The sequence below is a fragment of the Centrocercus urophasianus genome, unplaced genomic scaffold, assembly GCF_019232065.1.
Source record: "Centrocercus urophasianus isolate 14NV4802_14NV808 unplaced genomic scaffold, USGS_Curo_1.0 seq_42, whole genome shotgun sequence".
NCBI classification, from domain to species: Eukaryota; Metazoa; Chordata; class Aves; order Galliformes; family Phasianidae; genus Centrocercus; species Centrocercus urophasianus.
The window spans coordinates 1,276,506-1,295,548 of NW_024885000.1; the positions used below are offsets into that span (position 1 = coordinate 1,276,506).

General features: G+C 52.6%; 1 protein-coding gene across 12 annotated transcripts; it reads left to right on the top strand.

Moving 5' to 3' along the window:
* The first annotated feature begins 243 nt into the window (after positions 1–243).
* PPARD (peroxisome proliferator activated receptor delta) lies at positions 244–16,785 on the top strand. Of its 12 annotated transcripts, none has more exons than XM_042833561.1 (9): positions 244–301; positions 2,545–2,773; positions 3,524–3,609; positions 12,612–12,841; positions 13,427–13,578; positions 14,102–14,240; positions 14,944–15,146; positions 15,454–15,907; positions 16,312–16,785. In XM_042833561.1, the coding sequence occupies exons 4-9, from the start codon at positions 12,706–12,708 to the stop codon at positions 16,557–16,559; spliced, it is 1,332 nt and encodes a 443-aa protein (XP_042689495.1). In that variant the 5' UTR covers positions 244–301; positions 2,545–2,773; positions 3,524–3,609; positions 12,612–12,705; the 3' UTR covers positions 16,560–16,785. The 12 variants fall into 12 exon arrangements, with proteins under 12 accessions (XP_042689495.1, XP_042689498.1, XP_042689496.1 ...); XM_042833562.1 differs by lacking the exon at positions 244–301 and adding an exon at positions 3,074–3,149 and having other exon boundaries at positions 557–2,773; XM_042833563.1 differs by lacking the exon at positions 244–301 and adding an exon at positions 3,077–3,149 and having other exon boundaries at positions 557–2,773.
* The last annotated feature ends 2,258 nt before the right edge of the window (positions 16,786–19,043 follow it).

The window sequence follows — 19,043 nt, forward strand, 5'->3', positions numbered from 1 at the left end:
CCCCCCCTCTTTACTTAGCGCGCCCGCGGGCAGCTCCTACATTTCCCATGATGCCCCGCGCCTTTCACGCGAGAAGGAGATGTGCGTCCTGAACCCGCCAGGGGGCGCCGTGCGACAGAGAGGAGGCGGGGCGAGCTTGGGCCGTTGCCGTGGTGACGCGGTACTCACTTCCGGGCTGCTCCGATTGGCTGCGGGGCGCTGGGAATGCGGTGGCGTCAGGGCGGGCGCGGTGACGTGAGGCTGCGGGGGGCAGCGGCGGCGGCGGCGGAGCTGCGGGACGGGAGCAGGGCCGTCACGGGAGGTGAGGACAGGGCGGGGGTCGCGAGGGGACACGGGGCGGGAGCAGCACGGAGGGGCGTAGGGATTTGGTGTGGGGTGCTGTGAGCACGTGGGGGTGGGGGGCTGTAGGGTGGCGGGGGGACGGGGGCTGTCGCGCGGGGGGGGAGGGTGCGCGGGGGGGATCCTGAGAGCTACGTGAGGGGCTGGGACGGCTTGCTGAGGGCTTCCTGAGGGATGGGGGGCTCTTTGGAGGTGGGGACAGTGGGTTAATGAGGGTGCAGGTGCTCTTTGCAATGGGGAAATGGCCAGGCTGGGGGTCAGGGACAGGCGTGTCCCCAAAGGTGTGTGGCTTCAGGGGACCCCTGAGGTGCTCTGCTGGGATGTGGGCAGGAAGGAGAAGCAAAAGGATGGGGATCGAGGAACGTTTGGATTTTGAGTTGAGGGACGTGGTTTAGTGTTGGTGATGGGTGGATGGTTGGACTGGATGATCTTGAAGGTCTTTTCCAACCTTGGTGATTCTGTGGATGGCCTTCCCCAGGGGCTCCCCCAGGCGGCTTTGTTGGCCTCTGGTAGGGAAGCAGGGGTCCCATCCTTGCTGCGGCTCCCTCTGATTTTCTGCAGCGATGGCGTAAAGGACTGCCACCTTTATCCACACTGGCTGTAGACCAAGCAGTCCATGCTGGGCTGCACCCTCCCCCAGGGGGCCTCTGCCCTGTGGTGGCACCAGCTCTGCTGACTGGGTGGACTGGAGCTTTTAACGAGCTTGAGAAGCACTTGTAAAAAGTCCCAGGTGAAAGGTAAAGCATTGTGCAGAAGTAGGAGGCAGGGCCTCTGAACGAGATGTGATTTTCTTTCACCTCCCACTTCCCTCTTTTGTTTTTTATTTCCAACCTGCTGTGTTTTTTCCCTCTTTGTTGGCCACCTCCAAGGGCTGTCATCACAAGCAACAAGGATCCTGCTTTTGCATCCAACTGTTTTGACCTCTCCTTTTTTTTGTGGTCAAAATGCCTCCTGGCCTTATTATACTTTCAAAGGTTTCTGTGTGCTGACTCCACCTCAGATAATGCTTACCTGCCTGATTTGTTTATGGGACTCCAGCTTATTTACACAAGGCAATGAATTAGGCCTCACAAAATATTTACGAGGTAGGAGTGTTGTGCTGTAGTGCCCCTGGATGGGAAATCAGGGCACAGAGAGGCTCAGTGGCTGAAGGTGCAGCTTGGAGCAGAGAGCAGACCAACCCTGTGCAGTGATGCTCACAGCATCTGCTGGCCATCAGCTGCATTGTGTCTTGGAACTTCAAACCCAGTGTGGTTTCCTCCTTCCAGGCAGCCTTGGCCTTCTTACCTCCAGCAGCTGGGCCAGGAGGCCTCGTGCTCACTCACATGCTAGGACAGCCCTGTGTGAGGGGCTGAAGATTTACAGTGCAGGAGGACTGAAGGTGCAAGTTGGTCACCCTCGTACATCAGCCCATGTTGTACTTCTAGTTTTTGGTCTGAGAAGTCTCACTGTGTAAACTCCTTGCTGCCTTCAGGAGAATCCTTTTCCCTGGCTGACAGAAACATGTCGGGTGTGAGTTTTCCTTGTGACTTATCATCCAAAACTGCAGGAGGAAGCTTTCAGGATTGATGTGCTGGCAGCTCCCTCTGCACCCTGCTGAGCTGGTGCAAGCAGTGCATTGTGCACACTGTGCTGGGCATGCCCTGGCACTTGCCTGCCAGCTGCACAAGGTGAGCTGGTGATTTAGTCTTAGTGCTCAGATCTCTGGCAGCAGCAGTGAGCGCTCTGCCCTGTGCTGGGGGCAAGCCCAGGGTGTGATTTGTGCACTCTGTACATGATTCATATGTTGGTTAACACTGTCAACTTTGTTACCGAGTTGGGGATGGGTTTTACTGCTGGTGGAAATGAAGTAAGCCAGCTCCTGATGTGCCAGTGGGGATGTAATAACTTTATTACCTTTTCTCATCAGGAAGTTAATGAAGAACATTGTCTTGATGTTTGGTGGGAAAAACCACCTTCTGTTTTTGGGGTGGGATTTGAAGCCTGCTGCAGCCACAGCATTCTGCTATGACTGTGGAGCTGTGGTGGGTGCTTGACAGCCCTGCTGGAGCAGAGGGCTTGGCTGCAGGACCTGTGCCCTCCCCTTGGTGACATCTGCATGTGTGCAGCGCCACTGTGCCACAGCCTCTCCCTGCAGAGCAGAGGTGATCGCTTGCTTTGAAGGGGCTGATCTTTGTATTATCTGTACTTTTATATTACTGCTAGGAAGAGAGATTGTGTTGGGACTGACGCTCTGCTCCAAGGGACGGGGATTATTCTCCAGGCTTGTGCCCTCCCCTGGATGTGCCTGGTGCTGATCAGCCTGCTCCATGCCCACCCTGTAAGCCTCTCCAAGAGCACAACAAATTGTTGCTTTGGCTTTTGGGACAGATTTGCTTCTTCCTTGGCGTCGTCATGGCTATCTGTAACTCCTGGTGCCTGTTGGAGCTGGGAGGTAGGTGCAGGAGAGGCTGCAGTTTGCAGGTGTGGGATCAGTGCTGGGCTGCCTCAGGAGCCTGCTGCTGCTGGAAGGGGCAGTGCTGCAGAACGGGGCTTTTCCATCAGGGTGGGAGGAGCAGCTAAGCCTATGCAATGTCAGGGAGGGTACGTGGGTTCAAGTAGCATCATGTTCACAGCATCTTTGTTTAGTGTTAGTCCAGTTAGTCTGCATAACTGTCTAAAAATAGAGCATATTTTCTGTAAGTCCTCTCGTTCAAAGTCTTCAAGACTTTTTTTTTTTTTTCTTTTCCCCCAGCAGTGGTCTCTGACTGCTCTCCTGTGCCTGCAGTTATTTGCAACACTATCAGGAAAACCAAGAGGGGTGAACTCTGGTAAATCCTTAAGTTTCAAGAACCGGAGAGGTTCATTAAAGTTGCAGTAACTCTCATGCAGCCTCCCAAGGAGGTCAAGAAAGCAAACCACCTCATGGCCGTAGCAGGTTTTTTCAATGAGCTCTATGTTTTAATATCAACTTTGCACACAGTCACAAAAATTGGGGATAATGGAGCTGCAAATGTGGCCAGCACAAGGGGAAGGCAACACAGTGGCTGAGAGAAACTCAGCCCAGCAAGTGGCTGCAGCGCGCAGCAGAGGGAGTGTGTGTTTAAATTTCAGAGACGTCGCTGGATCTGTCCCAGTTCTCCCAGCGGCATAAATATCTGGCCTTCAGCACAGCTGTGGAAATCCGTGTTGTGTTCTCTTGCAGATCACTCTGGTCCCCAGCTCTCCATGCTGACATGGTAACGGAACGGCGGCTCTCAGCGGCGGGCAGGCAGGGACAGCTGCAGAGAGGTAACTTTTCCCTTCTGCCTTCAGGTCTGAAAAGCACGCTGCTTATTTTTATTAAAACCTGGGGTAGGGAAGAGCCGAGGAAGAGCTTTCACCAAGTCTCACTTTTCCCTGTGAGCAGAGACGTTCTGAAGTTGCTTCTTAATTCTAAATCCTGTGCCTTACTTTTTGCTCAGTTTCTGAATGTGGTCTTTCTGGATTCTGCTGAGGCGTGCGCTTTAAGCATTGTGGTCTCACCCTGTTCCTCTGAGCCAACAGCTGCTTTCGAACTATAACAGTGTTTGGTTACTTCATGGTTTATACAGTTGAAATTGCCTTTTAAATTGGAGAGGACTGCACTTAGGTAAATGATCACCTACCTATCGCTCACGCAATCTGGCACCAATGTTGACAACATCTGCTACTGCATGACTGCTTACTCAGGCAAAACTGAGCGGGTTATTACTGTTTCAGCCCTGCAATAGAGGACGTGGCTCAGACTCCAGTGCTGCCCATGGTGATGCTCAAGTTCCTCAGGATGGTCACTTGCATGTCTGTGCTGAGGGGGTGGGTTTATTTCTGCCACAGCACACATCTGATGTATTCAGCTGGATGGAGATGGGGCAAAGTTATAAAATGTCTCTTAAAGTTTATGCAACTGTTCTGCTCTCTCAGTGCTGGCATTTGGAACGTGGACTTCCAAGGAACTTTGCAGTGTATGGAGAGGATTTTGTAATGAGCCACATGAGGCTGTGTTGATCAGGGAAGCATTGTTGTGCAGAATTGCTTGCTGATGTTAACGGTCTCCTCTCGAGAGTGTTGTCTGTTGACAAATCTGTATTTTTGTACAGTACATCTTGTTGTGTTTGGGGGAATGTTTCTGCTGTGGCTTTTCAATTATGAACTGCAACTCTACTGTGTTCTTAGAGACTAAGAGATTGGCACAGTAAGGGGCTCACAGATTCCTTCAGGCAGCAGGAGCTGACAGGCAAGTGATTTTTAATCAGGTGCGATGCTGTTCGAGTGCTTATGGCTAAGAGATTATTTGCTGCTGGAACACAGTCAGGCTTGCCCTCACTATGGAATTTCAGGGGTGTGGGCTTGTTTTGTTGTTTGTATTGGCTGCCATGGGTCTGCTTTTGCATAAGGTGCTGCAGAGAAGAGAAGTCTCTATTTTTTTTTAGAGTTATCACTGTTCAGAGATGCTACTTGTCACTGTTGCAGAAATTTTTGAGACTCTGGCAAAGTAAAGACAGGCACAAATGATTTCCATAGTGAGTACAAATGGGATTCTTCAGTAGAAGAGCTATTTTATTTCTTTAATCTTGTACTCTAGAACACATTTGCATTGGCAGAATGCCTAGGAAGTTACTTTTCATAGAGTATTGCAATTGATGCCAATATGAACCCTGTAGACCCAGGAATGAGAATGGTTTTCGATGGACTGCTGCCTGACTGCAAGAACAGAGCAGAACTGATTTGCGATGGGTCTTAGTTTCCAGTAATGCTCTAAAATTACTGTTGTGATCACAGTGTCTGACACGTGTCTGTGTCCTTCAAGAGCTTGTGAATATGAACATCACAAGGGATCAGGTATGTGCTGGGGTGCTTCCTTGGGAAACCCCCCCAACAGATCTTGCTCAAAAGGCAAACCTGAGGCTGCAGTTTGCAGGGAATCCTGACCTGACAGAGGTGTCAAGATGAAAGCATACAAGTCAGAAACACTTCGCTCCTGTTGCTGGGTTCTCAGCAGGGCATCTTTCTGGCTTGTGGATAGCAGCAGCCAGATGGTGCTTGTGTTAACCAGAAACAGTGCCCCCGTGCTGTGTTTTTCTGGTTTGCCCATCTGTGAATTGCAACTCTGCATGGGAAAAAATAGAACATGCAAGTTCAACCCAATGACATATGGAATGCAGATAAGGAATGGATATGATGGTTTATAAGGGCAGGTGAGCTTTCTTATCTAAGTTGATAGGGAAGTTTTGGGGTTTTTCTGGTGATCTGTTAAGGCAAACTTTGCTCTGAATCATATTGCTGGTAGTAAATGTCTCTCTAGGAAAGGTGTTGTCAGGCTAAAGAGGGAACAGGGGAGATGCGTCACCTCAGTGGTGCTCAAGTCTCGATCCGGTCTGATGTTTTTGTTTTTAATGCAAGTCTCAATTTCATCTTAATGCAAATCTGAAATGTGCCTTAAAGTACCTAAAATTGTTCTTAACATTATGCTGATTTTTATGGATTTTACCAGAGCTGTGGGACCATGGAAGCCGTCAACCCTGTGAGGGCTGATGCAAAAAGTCTGTGGGTTCTCATATCTGTGAGGAGGGGTTATTTGTGTGACTTAGGGACATCAGAAAAGAGCTGATGGTGTGCATGCATGAGTGTGGGGTTGGGGCTGGGGAGGTCCTGGGAGCTCTATGTATTGGGCTCACAGTTGTGCCCAAGAGGTGAGGGTATTACGAAAGGTGCTGAGGCTTTGCTACAGTGTTTTGTTCTCTAGGAGCCGAGGCAGAAGTCCAAGCAGTCAGGAGCATGCTGAGATCCTCTCCTTGGCAGGGGTCACTGATCCTATCGCGGCTGAAAACAGGGAAACTTCTGCTCCTCCCTCAGCTCTTGCTACACTGAGCGTAGCCAAAAATAGTAAGGAAACATCTCTCTTCCAGATCTCTGAGAGGGTGTTGAACTACTTTGTGCAACAAAGTTATTTTAATGCTCTCCGGATGCAGTCAAACTCAGATTTGCTCTCTCTCTCTCCCTTTCTGTGGCTGAAGGGGAGATGAAACGAGCGTGGCAATTTGTTCCAACCACTTCGGTGCGGACGTTCCCAGGCTGTGCTGAATCATCTGAACCCGTGCCTGGGCATAATTGCTCACTGTCAGCTGTGTCCTGGGATCAGGGCTGCATGCCGAGTGCTCGGGATATTTTGCTACGGTCTACAAAATATGTAGTGCATTGCTGGGAGTCCAAGTGTAAGCATAGCAAGCTTACAGACTGGTAGCTTTAGCACAGGGGATCTCAATCACTGCAGAAAGGTTTGATGATATTTTTGTGGCTGGTTTCCTGGATTTGGGAGTACCTGCTGCCTGGTTTTAGGTCTTGCTGGGTACTTGGCTCCTGCCAAATTTGGCTCCAGTGACTCAGAGCAGTGGCCTGCTGCTGTGTTTCTCTGTTTCCCTGTTGCTTTTCCAGGGGTCTGATCGCCCTGTGAGGACGCTCACTGGTGTCCCAGTGACACAGAGGCTTTGAGGGAAACCGTGCCGTGTTCTGATTGCAGTGCTGTTGTAGGGCAGCCACACTCACTGCCACCCAGTGCTCCCACAGATACGTGCTCCTTGACTCTGGAGTTTGCAGTGGCAACTTGCTGCACTTACTGCTTTCCTGGATTTCCCTTTAAGTGCAGTTCTGAGCTTGTGCCTGTTGTTTGCCTTGGGAACCTCACTGCTGTTCCTGCGAGCTCCTCCCGTCAGCTCTGTTCTATAATTACTGGTGTTCTTGAAACCAGATCCTCCCACGTGGCCTGCTGTGGATCCGTGGACGAGGGGTCTGTAAGCAAAGCCAGCACCTTGGAGCAAATGCAGCAGAACTTGGAGGTTCAGAGAGTGATGACTTTATTTCCCTTTGGGATGGTAAAGGGGAGTGTTCCCAGGCAGCTTCTTGGGCACTTCCAGAGAGGAAGCAGGGATGTAAAAGCAAGCCTGATGCTGGGCACTGGCTCTACATTGGCAGCAGGATGGGCATGTGGGGTCAGGATACCGCGCGTCCTGACAGCTTCACAAGCTGCCTTGCGTCCCTCCCAGCACTAGAAGCGGTTTGAGCTCAATGCAGTGTGCCCAAAGCACTGTCCTCCTGCAGCACATGGCCTCCAGAGAACAGCAGCGTCTTCTTCCCTGGCAGCCTGTTCATGCAGCGTGGAGCAAGCTTGTTTTGCAGTGCTTGTATAGGCATGCTGCAGCCAAGCTGCTGGCCCACAGCAACACGCCATCCCAAAGCCAACGTGCCCACAGGCAGCCGGGCAAAGCGCTGCCCAGCATCACAGGACAAGTCATGTCACCTCTGCTGTGCCCTGGTGTGAGCAGGGATGGTCCTCTCTCATTACCAAACTTAATGATCTTCTCAAATGACGACACATCTGTGCAGTTTCCAGTACTGAGAAGGTGTCACCTTTCTGGTAGCTGCTTGTTTCCTGGATGTGCTCCTCGTCCCATCATTCAGCTGCACACATCCCCTGCCCACTCTGGACTGTCCTGAGTTGACAGCAAAACACAAATATCAGTTGGCAGTTTCCAGCGTGAGACTTGGCAGTTTACTTGTTGAAAGCAATCCTGGAAACATTTCATATGGGAATGAGCAGCCAGAGGAGACGGTCACAAGCAGCATGGTGTGCTGACCTGGGGCAGGCGAGGCTTGCGAGCGTGACTGGGAACAGGTGTCCAAATCCATAATATGGGAACAAACAATGACACTTGGCATTGAGGTCCAAAACATGACGTCTCTGTGAGCTAATGCAGCAAAGAAAGGACGAGGAAGGAAGCACTACAGAACTCAATTATTATTATTTTTGATGATGAAGGAAATGGAGGTATGGGGGTTGACAGGATTTGCTGCAAGTCACAAAGCAGAACTTTGGATAAAAGCTGGTGAGCATTCAGCTCTTTGGTGCCCATCCTACTTCCACCCCTTTTGCAAAAGGGAGCTGTGGAGCTCCAAGGCTGAAGAGGGCAGAGAGCCTCTTTCTGGAAAGCAGGTGAGCTGTGTAGGGATGATCCTGTAGAAGCACAAACACTCATCCAGTATGTGCCATCTACAGGTTTTGCAGCACATCAGATATGTCTTGGAGCCCCTGGAGCCAGAGGTATCTTTGCAGCTTCTGGAAGACGAATTGAAAAGGAAGAGCAGCCCCTCCTGCAGGTCCTGCCCTCCAAAAAAACCCAGCACTAGTGAGAAAGCAGGAAGTTCCTTTTGGAGTGCATTGACCTGGTTCTGGGGACAGCTGTGATGCAAAAAGAGAAGAATCCAGTGAGTTTCACAACTCTTTGACTTATTTCTCTTCCTCAGTATCCAGGAAGTGGATGAGTTGTAGCATGTGGCTGATGTGTGATTCATTGGCAAGCCTGGCAGCTTGAGGCAAGCAGGGGAATCTCCTGTACTCCTTTGTCATATGCTGTTGAGTAATTAGCAGCAACACAGTAATAGCAGCTCAGGCAGCACCTGATGCTTAGCTGGCTGGGTTATACTTGGTGAAAAGCAGACAGCAGCAGTGGAGGAAAGGACAAGGAGTGGACATCCATGGTGTTGGGGCAAATGCTTTCTCTGCCTTGCCAGCTCCAGTTGTTTATTCCTGCACAGAGCCTGCCTTGCAGCCAAGGCTTCTGAGTGAGGGAGGAAACACTTAAGTAGTAAGTGCTTCTGGGATCTCATTAGCTAATGAGGAGGCGTGCTGATCTTTCAGGAACAAAAAACAAACATGTTTTCAATGGTTGTGTCTCCTGGTTTTCTGCGCTTGGTTACCTTTCCTGTGTTGCAGCATCTGCTTAGCTATTATTTGGCTTTTATTAGCAATAGGTGACGTGAAGGAGGAGGAACAAAAACTGGTACTTGATCATCAGATTTCGGAAATGGTGACACAATCCAAGGGATGTCTACAAATAATGGCCAATAAGAGTCAACCAAGTTTTTTTAATGGAAATCAATTTGGTTTTTTGGTGTGTATTCAGTATGCACTCCATCTGAGAAAACGCTCCCATACAGTGCTGAATGCACAATCAACAGGATGTGCATTTGGATGAATTTGTTTTAATTTTTTTCTCCAAATGAGCACAGAGATGTGCTTCCATGGTGAGTTGGTTTCCTTTCGTGGCTCCCTGCGACCTCCTTTACGGTAAGTCAAACAACTGTTGGAGCAGGTTGACATTGTGAGCTGTCCCTTGAGAAGCCTGGGCCATTTCTGGCACTTTCTTTTGCCTGGAAGCTTCCATCTTCCAAGGAGGAGACACACGTGGTGACAATGCAGCATGCAGTGGGGACTGGACATGGAGCTGCCTCCAACCCTGTCTGAATAAGAAACAATTGTGAGGGGCATAGAGGTGGGAGAGTTCTCTCCATCACAGTGAGCATGCTGAGGTTGCTTTTTTTTTTTTTTTTTTTTTGGAGCTCACCCTCAGCAAAACTACACCTGCTTTAAAGATGAAGTCCTTCTAATTATAAGCACTCTGTTTTAATTTGGTGGCTGCCAGCCCCTCAGTGTCTGTGCTGGAATGCATGTCTCTGTGTGCAGTGATGAGGAACTGGGCTGCTCCGTCACATCCCTTGCAGCCCTCCTGCACACCCTGCAGGGCAGTGGGCACTTCTCACACCCTAAAATGCCTGGGCTGCAGGCATCAAGTGGGGAAGGAGCTCCTGGAGATGAGAAGGATCCTTTGGGCATCCTCTGCCCTCCACACAGCCATCCTGGGTGTCACCCCTTGGAGCTGTGCAGGGTCCCCCACTGTCCCTCTGTCCTCTCAGAGAGATGGAGCTCAGCCACCCCACTCTGAACCAGGGGGCCTGCAGGGAGGCAGCACATCCCCTTTGTGCTCATGGCTGCTGCTGTGTGATCCTCTGCAAACACTTTCTGCCCTCAGAGGCACGCCTTTGTTGGGGCTGGCAGGAGGGGATCTCCCCAGTGCCTGGGACTGAATGAAGCGTCCTGGAGGCTGGCATAGTTCTCTGTCCTCTCTGCACGTGCCAGAAGAATCCAGCACTAAATGGAGTCAAAGAAGCTGTTGCACTGATTTTAATCAAGCCAGTGCTGGCTTGTTCTTTACACTCAATCCTTCAGCTGAAAGCATGAAAGGGCTTGGAGGTCTCTGTGTTTGGCTGCTGCCTTCACTCCCAAAGTCAGAGGGTCTGGGGTCTGCACATCCCCTGCAGCAATGCAGGGCCATGCCCAGCACCTTGCAGTGTGGGCACAATCCCTGCTGCCTTTCATCTGCTGAAAGCCTGGCTGAAATTAATGCCTCCCCCCCTCTCTCTATTTCCCTTGTTTGGAAAACTGGGGAAGGGCTCAGGGAAAGGCAGGTGTGCAAACAGCTCCCGCAGCTCCCCTCTGCTCTTGGCCTGCAAGAAGATATTAAAACAATACATTCAGAACTTTCTGGTAAAAGCTTTTCTCTCTCCATGGGTGGGATACATATCCTTGTCTTGCCCTCGCTGACATGGGACACCTCTGCTGGAGTCTGCTGTTGCTGTCAGATGTGTCCTGTTCTCTGTTCTCCCACACCCCTGGGGTTTGCACAGCCATCTGCAGCTAGAGCAACTCTAAGCACAGCCTTGGAGTTGCTTTGGTGGGTCTGGGAGAGCTTGCTGCTGCCCTGGAGTGCAAGGTCCTGCATAGACCTCCTTCTACCATTCTACCCTACCGACTGCTATCCAGACAAAAAGCATTTCCCTGATGTGTGTGCATTTATTTATATATAGACTTTAAACAGATTCAGCTTGTTATCCTCCATCTCCAGCAAATAGGTTTTCCTGCCTGCGTGTGTGCCCCACTGCGCTAGTGGAGGCCAAGGACAACACAGCCCTGAATGGTTGCTCAGTGCTGCCCAGGAGGCACAGACAGGGAACACAGCACTTCTGCAAGCCCTGTGCCCCTTTGCTGCTCCTGACAGAGCTGTGGGTAACATCACAGTCCCAGTTCCTTGACACAGTGCTGTCTCCACAGCTCTGAACTCCTGGTATGCAGGGAAGAAGCGAGAGCAGACCGAGGTTATGTTCTGGCACCAGCTCTTGGGGTGCCTGGCTGCTGGCTTTGCAGCACACTGACATTCAGCTTCCCCTCTGCAGATTTTGTCCTCCCCCTTGGCACTGGCTGCTGCTCGCCCATCTGACCTTGCTCAGTGCTGACAGCTTCCCGAGGAGCTGGCTGCAGCACAAGTGCAGTGACTGGGAACAGAGGAGGGGGGGATGCTGCAGGAGGGCGAAGTAGCCCAGGGAGCCCTGTGCCACCAGCACCTATTTGCTCACGGGTTGCCCTTGTGCAAGTCCCCTGCAAGCAAGGTGCACGCTTTAGTGCATGAAGATGCTAACAGTTTAACTGGAGTCTGATAACTGGGGCTGTCCTGGGGAAAGCTGGATGTCAGTGGCTTGTTTGATGGAAATAGAGCATCTGGATTCTCTACCTTAAAATAACTCCTTTATGGAAATAGCTGCACTCTGTGTAGAACAGGCTTTGGGCATTAATTGCTGGAGGAGGACTCAGTGCAGGGGTTGAGATCTGGAGGCTGGGATGTGGACACTGAGCAGGGCTGGGAACAGCATCAGCCCAGCAGGAATGGGATGGATGACTACAAACAGGGAGAGGAGACACGGGGAGAAGGGGCCCACGCTGATCCTCCACAGGAAACCCCGGATTAGGACATGGGCTGGGTTGTGCAGCCAGACCCATGGCTGAGCACAGCCCCGCAGCTGTACGAGCGGCAGCAGCAAGCTCAGCTGAATGGCTCTTGGCAGAGGAGCTGGGGCTGGTTACAACAGGAGTGAAAATAAACACCACTGCTGTAACGGGAAGGAGTGGGAGAGAAGGAGCTGGCAGGAAGCTGTCACTTTCCCAGTGTGGGGCTGGGACTTGCAGACCCAGAGCCCTGCTTGTGCCCCCTGCAGCCGCTGGGCTGAGGACAGTGTGGAGCTGAGCTCGGTGCTGGCAGCTGCAGCGTGTGCTATCTGAACCCTTCCGGTAGTCCTGGCTGTGCCAAACCCCATCCTTGGCTGCCACTGTGACAGCACAGGGTGCTGATGGCTGCAGGGGACATTGCCCAGGGTGGTGCCTCTGCTGTGGGATCTGCAGGGTGGGGAGCACCGGCCTCTGGTCCTGGGTTGTGGGCTGTGGGCTGGTTGCTGTCCCGGAATCAGTCTGCTGGGCTTTACACACGATTCCAGCAAAGCAGCCTTTAAGGAGACCCAGGGTCTGCTTGTCACCATGGAAAGGACACAAAGCAAAGCAGGATGGCGGGGCTGCACCCATGGCACTGACACGCCTCTCCCTCTGCCTACAGGCTAGTACAACTGGCAGGGTCCATCTCGGATAGATGCGGATGATGCCAGAGCTATGACAGGGATTGCAGTCCTGGCACTGAGGGGTGATCAGTTATGGAACAACTACAGGAGGAAGTACCTGAGGTCAGGGAAGAGGAGGAGGAAGAGGAAGAGGCAGTGACAGTGCCTAGCGGAGCCTCGGACCCAAGTGTAGGACCAGACAGCTCACTGCCCTCGAGCAGCTACACCGGTGAGTGGAGCCACATCCCCCACAGTCACAGAGAAGGGCCTGCATGTGAACAGAGCTGGGCTTCTGGTGGTCTCACGCAGTAATTAATTGAGCGCCAAAGCATGGAGGATCTATTTCTTCCTCTGCAGTCACCACACAGCCGGTGGCAGTGGTTGGGAGATGGAAATAGAGCCAGGAGGTGGGGGTGAGCCCCAGAGTGTGCATATTGAAGAGGGGAGGTCTCCCAGGGTGCTGAGAACCATTCTTTGTCTGCTTCTTGAAATCCTCAGTGCAAACTGATCGTATGAGTTATGCTAGCTACACTGCAAAACTTGTGGAGAGGTTTCACTGCCGAAAGTTAAGCTCTAGAGTCCTTCTGATCCTTCTGAACTCAGCACTGATGTGGAGCCTTTTAGCTCCTGACAGCGCTGTGGCTCCATACATGGCATCAGCCTGTGGTCAGTGCCTAATCTCAGAGGCTAACCACCCAAACACAGCTCTGGAGGCGGTGCTGGAAATGCCTCATCAGCCCCATTCTGGTGGGGTTGGGTGCAACGCTGTGCTTGTGGCTGCTGTTCAGAAGGACAGATTCTGTTATGTTTGCAGACCTTTCACAGAGCTCCTCTCCCTCCCTGTCAGACCAACTGCAGATGGGCTGTGAGGAGACGGCCTCGGGGGCGCTGAACGTGGAGTGCAGAGTCTGTGGAGACAAAGCCTCGGGCTTCCACTATGGTGTGCACGCCTGCGAGGGCTGCAAGGTGCGTCCTCCCCGGGGAGCGTGGGGTTCAGCCTGGGTCAGACAAACATGTCCCACTTCTTAGCTTGTTACGCTTTATTTTGTAAAGCAAATCCTTCTACCCCAATGGGGACCTTGGCTTTGCTTTTAAAGATGCTGTCTGTGCTGCAGATCAGCCATGAGCTGTGTGTTTATCCCACTGGGATCGCCGGCCACAGCTTGGCCGCACCTCTAAAATTCCTTCCCCCCGCACCAGATGCCAGCGGAGCTGCATTAGCAGTGAGGCCCTGCCAGACTTCCCTGCAGGCTGGGGCCCACAGCCTGTTCCTCCATCCCTCCCTGCTGGCTGCATGCAGTATCACACACCCAGTCCCACTCTACCCCTTTTCCCACCACACCACCTCTCCTTGTGGCTCTGTGCTGAAAACACCCAGTGGAGGATGAACCTTGAAGCTGCTGTGGATAACAAACTGGCCTGATCCTAAAGTGTGGGTGCTAACGCTGCTGTTCCCTTGTTTCCCTGCTCCTCATCCCACTCTGTGCAGGGTTTCTTCCGCCGGACGATCCGCATGAAGCTGGAATATGAAAAGTGTGAGAGAAGCTGCAAGATTCAGAAGAAGAACCGGAATAAGTGCCAGTACTGCCGCTTCCAGAAATGCCTCTCGTTGGGCATGTCACATAATGGTGAGTGTCACTGTTTTCCTGGGCATGCTGGTGAGGTGCCCTGGGCCATCTGTCCCATGAGCAATTCTTCATCCCGAGGATTCACGGGCAGATAGTGACAGGACAAGGGGAAACAATTTTAAACTAAAAGAGGGGAGATTTAGGTTAGATGTTAGGAGGAAATCTTTTACCCAGAGGGCAGCAAGGCTCTGGCACTGCTTCTCAATGCTTTGGGTGCCCCTACCCTAGAGATGCCTGAGGCAAGGAAGGGGTCATGGGCAGCCTAAGCTGGTGGGGGTACCCAGCCCACAGCAGGGGTAGGACTAGGAGGCTGTAAGCTCTCTTCCAACCCAACCATTCCATGGTTCTGTGATTCACATGGAGAGGCCATATGTAGCTTGCATTACGCTGTGACTTTTTTTGCCAAGGAATCAGCTTCTTTCAAGCCCAGCAGGGCGTTGGGCCTCATCTTCCATTTCTTTCGTACCAGAATGGGCGTTTTCATCCTGCCATGCAGGCTGGCTGCTGGCACATGGCTCTCCCTTTTGTGTTGGCCCGGTGGGAACTAGGCACACAGCTTGCTGGGATTTTTGAACTTCAGGTGGAACCATCTTGCTTCTGGCCCAGCCAAGGTGTTTATGTGGGAAGCAGGGCTTGTGGTAGAGCCCATATGAGTGGAGATGAGAGGCTATGTTGTCTGATTCTCTGGTTTTGCTCCTCGCAGCGATCCGCTTTGGCCGCATGCCGGAGGCAGAGAAGAGGAAGCTGGTAGCTGGGCTGACGGCAAGTGAGATCAGCTGCCAGAACCCACAGGTGGCCGACCTGAAAGCTTTCTCCAAGCACATCTACCACGCCTACCTGAAAAATTTCAACATGACCAAAAAGAAAGCGAGAGGTATCTTGACCGGGAAGGCCAGCAGCACCCCAGTAAGTTCTCTCCAGTGGCAGGCAGGGCTGGCTGCAGCCCGTGTGGGGGGGACTGTTCTCTGGGCTCGTCTTCCTCCTGCTGTAACTACTGCACATGCACCAGTTCCCTGCTATGTGGTCGTTACATGTCTTGCACATGCTGGAAAAATTCCCACCTCTCCTCAGACTTGTGCACGTGTGTGTGGGTGCCGTTTGCCAGTGCTCCCTTAGCAGCAGCAGGAGAGAGCAGCAAATGGACAGGCAGAGGCGAGTGTCCTGGGCAGAGCATGAGTGCAGCAGGTTCCTGACCACTCTCTTCTTTTTCAAGCAGCCTTTTGTGATCCATGACATGGACACCCTGTGGCAAGCAGAAAAGGGGCTGGTCTGGAAACAGCTGGTGAATGGGATCCCCCCCTACAAGGAGATTGGCGTGCACGTCTTCTACCGCTGCCAGTGCACCACTGTAGAAACTGTGCGGGAGCTCACCGAGTTCGCCAAGAGCATCCCCAGCTTCATAGGCCTCTACTTGAATGACCAAGTGACTCTGCTGAAGTATGGGGTGCACGAGGCCATCTTTGCCATGCTGGCCTCTATCATGAACAAGGATGGGCTGCTGGTGGCCAACGGGAATGGCTTCGTGACCCGCGAGTTCCTGCGTAGCTTGCGCAAGCCCTTCAACGAGATCATGGAGCCCAAGTTTGAGTTTGCTGTGAAGTTCAACGCACTGGAGCTGGATGACAGCGACCTGTCTCTGTTTGTGGCTGCCATTATCCTGTGCGGAGGTGAGCAGATACAGAATCCCCCAGGGATATGGGGACTGGAGGGGCCGGGCTGCAGCTAACCCAGTGCTTCAGCAGGGCCTTTGCTGGCAGAGGTCAGGCATGGATGCCTTATCATAGTATCATACAATGGTTTATGTTGGAAGAGATCTTTAAGTTTAATCTGGTTTAAACCCCATGCCATGGGTTGCAAGTCTTAGAGGGGTGAGAGAAGAACTGAACAGTTCTGACTCCCAAGATTGCACCAAGTACCATCCCTTTCTCATCAGCTGCTCTAGGACGTGCAGTCTGAGGGCATGCACTTTCCCCCTTTTCTTGGTTGACCAGATTGGAGTCACTATGGGCGGGTTCCACTCCCCATCTCCATGCCTCCACATAACACCACCTACCATGCTTCCTCCCCACAGACCGTCCCGGCCTGATGAACGTGAAGCAGGTGGAGGAGATCCAAGACAACATCCTCCGAGCGCTGGAGTTCCACCTGCAGTCCAACCACCCGGACGCCCAGTACCTCTTCCCCAAGCTGCTGCAGAAGATGGCTGACCTGCGGCAGCTGGTGACAGAGCATGCCCAGCTGGTGCAGAAGATCAAGAAGACAGAGACAGAGACCTCCCTGCACCCTCTCCTGCAGGAGATCTACAAGGACATGTACTAAGGACCTCTTATTTATGAGAATGAAGCCATGGATTCCAAGCGAGACTCTTTGTACAAAAACAAAGAAAACCTTTCCCCATGTCTTCCATTTCTTCTACTGGAAACTCTTTTCTACACGACTCCAATGTACGGTACATAGGGCAAGGCACCGGAAGGTTTTGCAGTCACCTCCTGGTAGCTTGGGACTTCCATTGACACACTAATGAATTTACTAAGGCAAATCATAAGCTACTGTTTCCATTACTGTGGGGCCTCCAGAGCAGCCGGGTGGTTTGCATGGCATGGACAGGGGATTCCTGCAGCAGCTTGGGGCTAGTGGGGGCTGCTCTGGTTATTGAGAGCCCCCAGCATGGTGTGGTTTCCCCGTGGGCAGCAGCTGCACTTGGGGTGTGTCTGTCATATTGCACTCTGAAGATGTAGTCCTGAGCTGTGAAGTTTAGGACAGTGGCACAAAAGGAAGTATTTCTCTTCCCCAAGGAAAAGCTGGCGTATTTGAAGACGTGTATGGCTGTCCTAGCAAAGAGCCTTGGCTGCAGCCCCCCTCTCTGTGCTCCCAGTGCCTCCACTTCAGAGGAACCTGTCCCTTAGCACCTCTGTGTCAAAGAGGGGAGGGAAGGGGTTGACTCAAGAATTCACCTTCGGAGCTGAGGCTCGTGATCCTTTTGCTTCCCCAGGCAGTTCTGTGCAGATAGGAGTTCCAGAAAGGTCTGCGCAGGGCAGGTTTGGGATGAGATGGCTGTGCAAGCTCCCTGCAAGCACCAGAGCAAGCAAAGTCTTTAGCAACACCAGCATGGGGAAAGTCACGGTCAGCCCACAGAGCCCAGGGTGCTGACAGGGTGTTTGTGGGGCTGTGGGGAGGGAGCACATCGCGGGCTGGAAGGTTCTGCAGAAGAGATCTGGTGATCCACGGCACCAGCAGAGCAGCCCTGACGGAGGAACAGCAGCACTGGGGAGCGCAGGAGATCGCTGCACCCCAACCTGGTGTTGCTGCCACCAGAGTGTGCGTGGCCTTCGCCCCTCTGCTTAAGGCTGTGCCTCAGTTTCCCCCTCCAGGAAAGGGAGCCGGCTGCCCTTTGCTCAGAAGGGGAAAACGAAAATCAATCAGTGTACTGGTTGCAAAGAGCTTTGCAGCTGTAAAACACAGTATAAACACCAACTATTCATAAGGGGGAGGGTTGCTTCCCCTGCCCTGTTCCACCCATACCCTGAGCTCGGGGACAGCTTTGGGTTCTGGCCTTCCCCTCCATGCTGCTGGGCTGGCAATCCCACACCTGCTGCTGCCCTCTGCCTCCTCACTGTGCCTCAGTTTCCCCACCCTCACCTCTCAGCCGTACCTTGCAGGGCTGTTAAGGAGTTACCGTTTCTAAAGCACTTTGAAGTCCTCTGGGGAAGGCACCAGAGGTGTGTGCTGCTCCCAGCATGGGGGTCTGTCCCCAAAGCCCCCGCTGGCCCCCAAAGCTCGGTGGCACCCCCAGGGCACGTGGACCCCTGCATTGGTCACCTGGGGAACTTTTTGCTCTTTCCCTCAGTGTAACAACCCTCAAACTGAAATGTATATTTTTGCTAGAAGTACAAACCTCCAGGTGTTTTTAATAATATGAATAGTGTCTGCAAACTGATGACTTTAAATAAATCTGAACTAAATATTTAAGCACCTTTTAGCACCCAGCCCTTCTGTGCAGGATTGAGCACTCAGGTTGTTTCCAGTGCAGGGCATGGGATGCATTTCTATTCCTGCCTGCATTCTGCATTTCCAACGGGACCAAAAGGCAGTGGGAGCGTGTTGTCAGTGATGTGGTCTCAGCTTCATTTAAGTGCTCCCTGCCCCAGATCTAAAGTGAACCAGCAGAGTGAACCTGCTCAGGTGCTCCAGGGGAAGTCACACCGTGTCCCTTTGCATTTCCCATACCTGATTTATGGCAATTTGGGGATAGAGAGCTTCCCCACACCTCCCACCAGCATGAGGAAAAGCAGGGCAAGGGTTAACACAATTAAGGTGAGGGTGTGCCCACCCCACCAAGGTCATAAAAGCCCCAGAGGTACCTCTCACCCTCCGTACTGCTGGAGGAAATGGAGCCGAGCTCGCTGGTGGCACCGGGGGCACAACGGGGCCGGGGGTCCTCTGTGAGACCCCTGTGCAGGTAGGGCTTGGGGAGGGGGGCTGCTGGAAAGGCTTTGGAGGAGAACGGGCTTTGAGCAGAGCCCCATTGAAGGGCAGCATCGTGTCTCTAGAATTCCCATTTCCCCCCCCCTCCCACCCCCGGCGTTTCCCCTGGAGAGTGTTGGGTTGAAGAGGGAAGCGCCCGGCGGCCCCTCCGAGCTGGGGGTCCAGGGTGGGTGCCCCGTGTTGAGGAGTCCCTGCTGCCTTCTGCCCCCTATGGGGAGCTGGGGGGGTACCTCAGGGTTGTGCAGTTCAGGTCCCTCCTCCAGCCCAGCCTCGGGCTTCGTTTGCCTCGCAATTAGCGGGGAGATAAGGCTGAGTCGA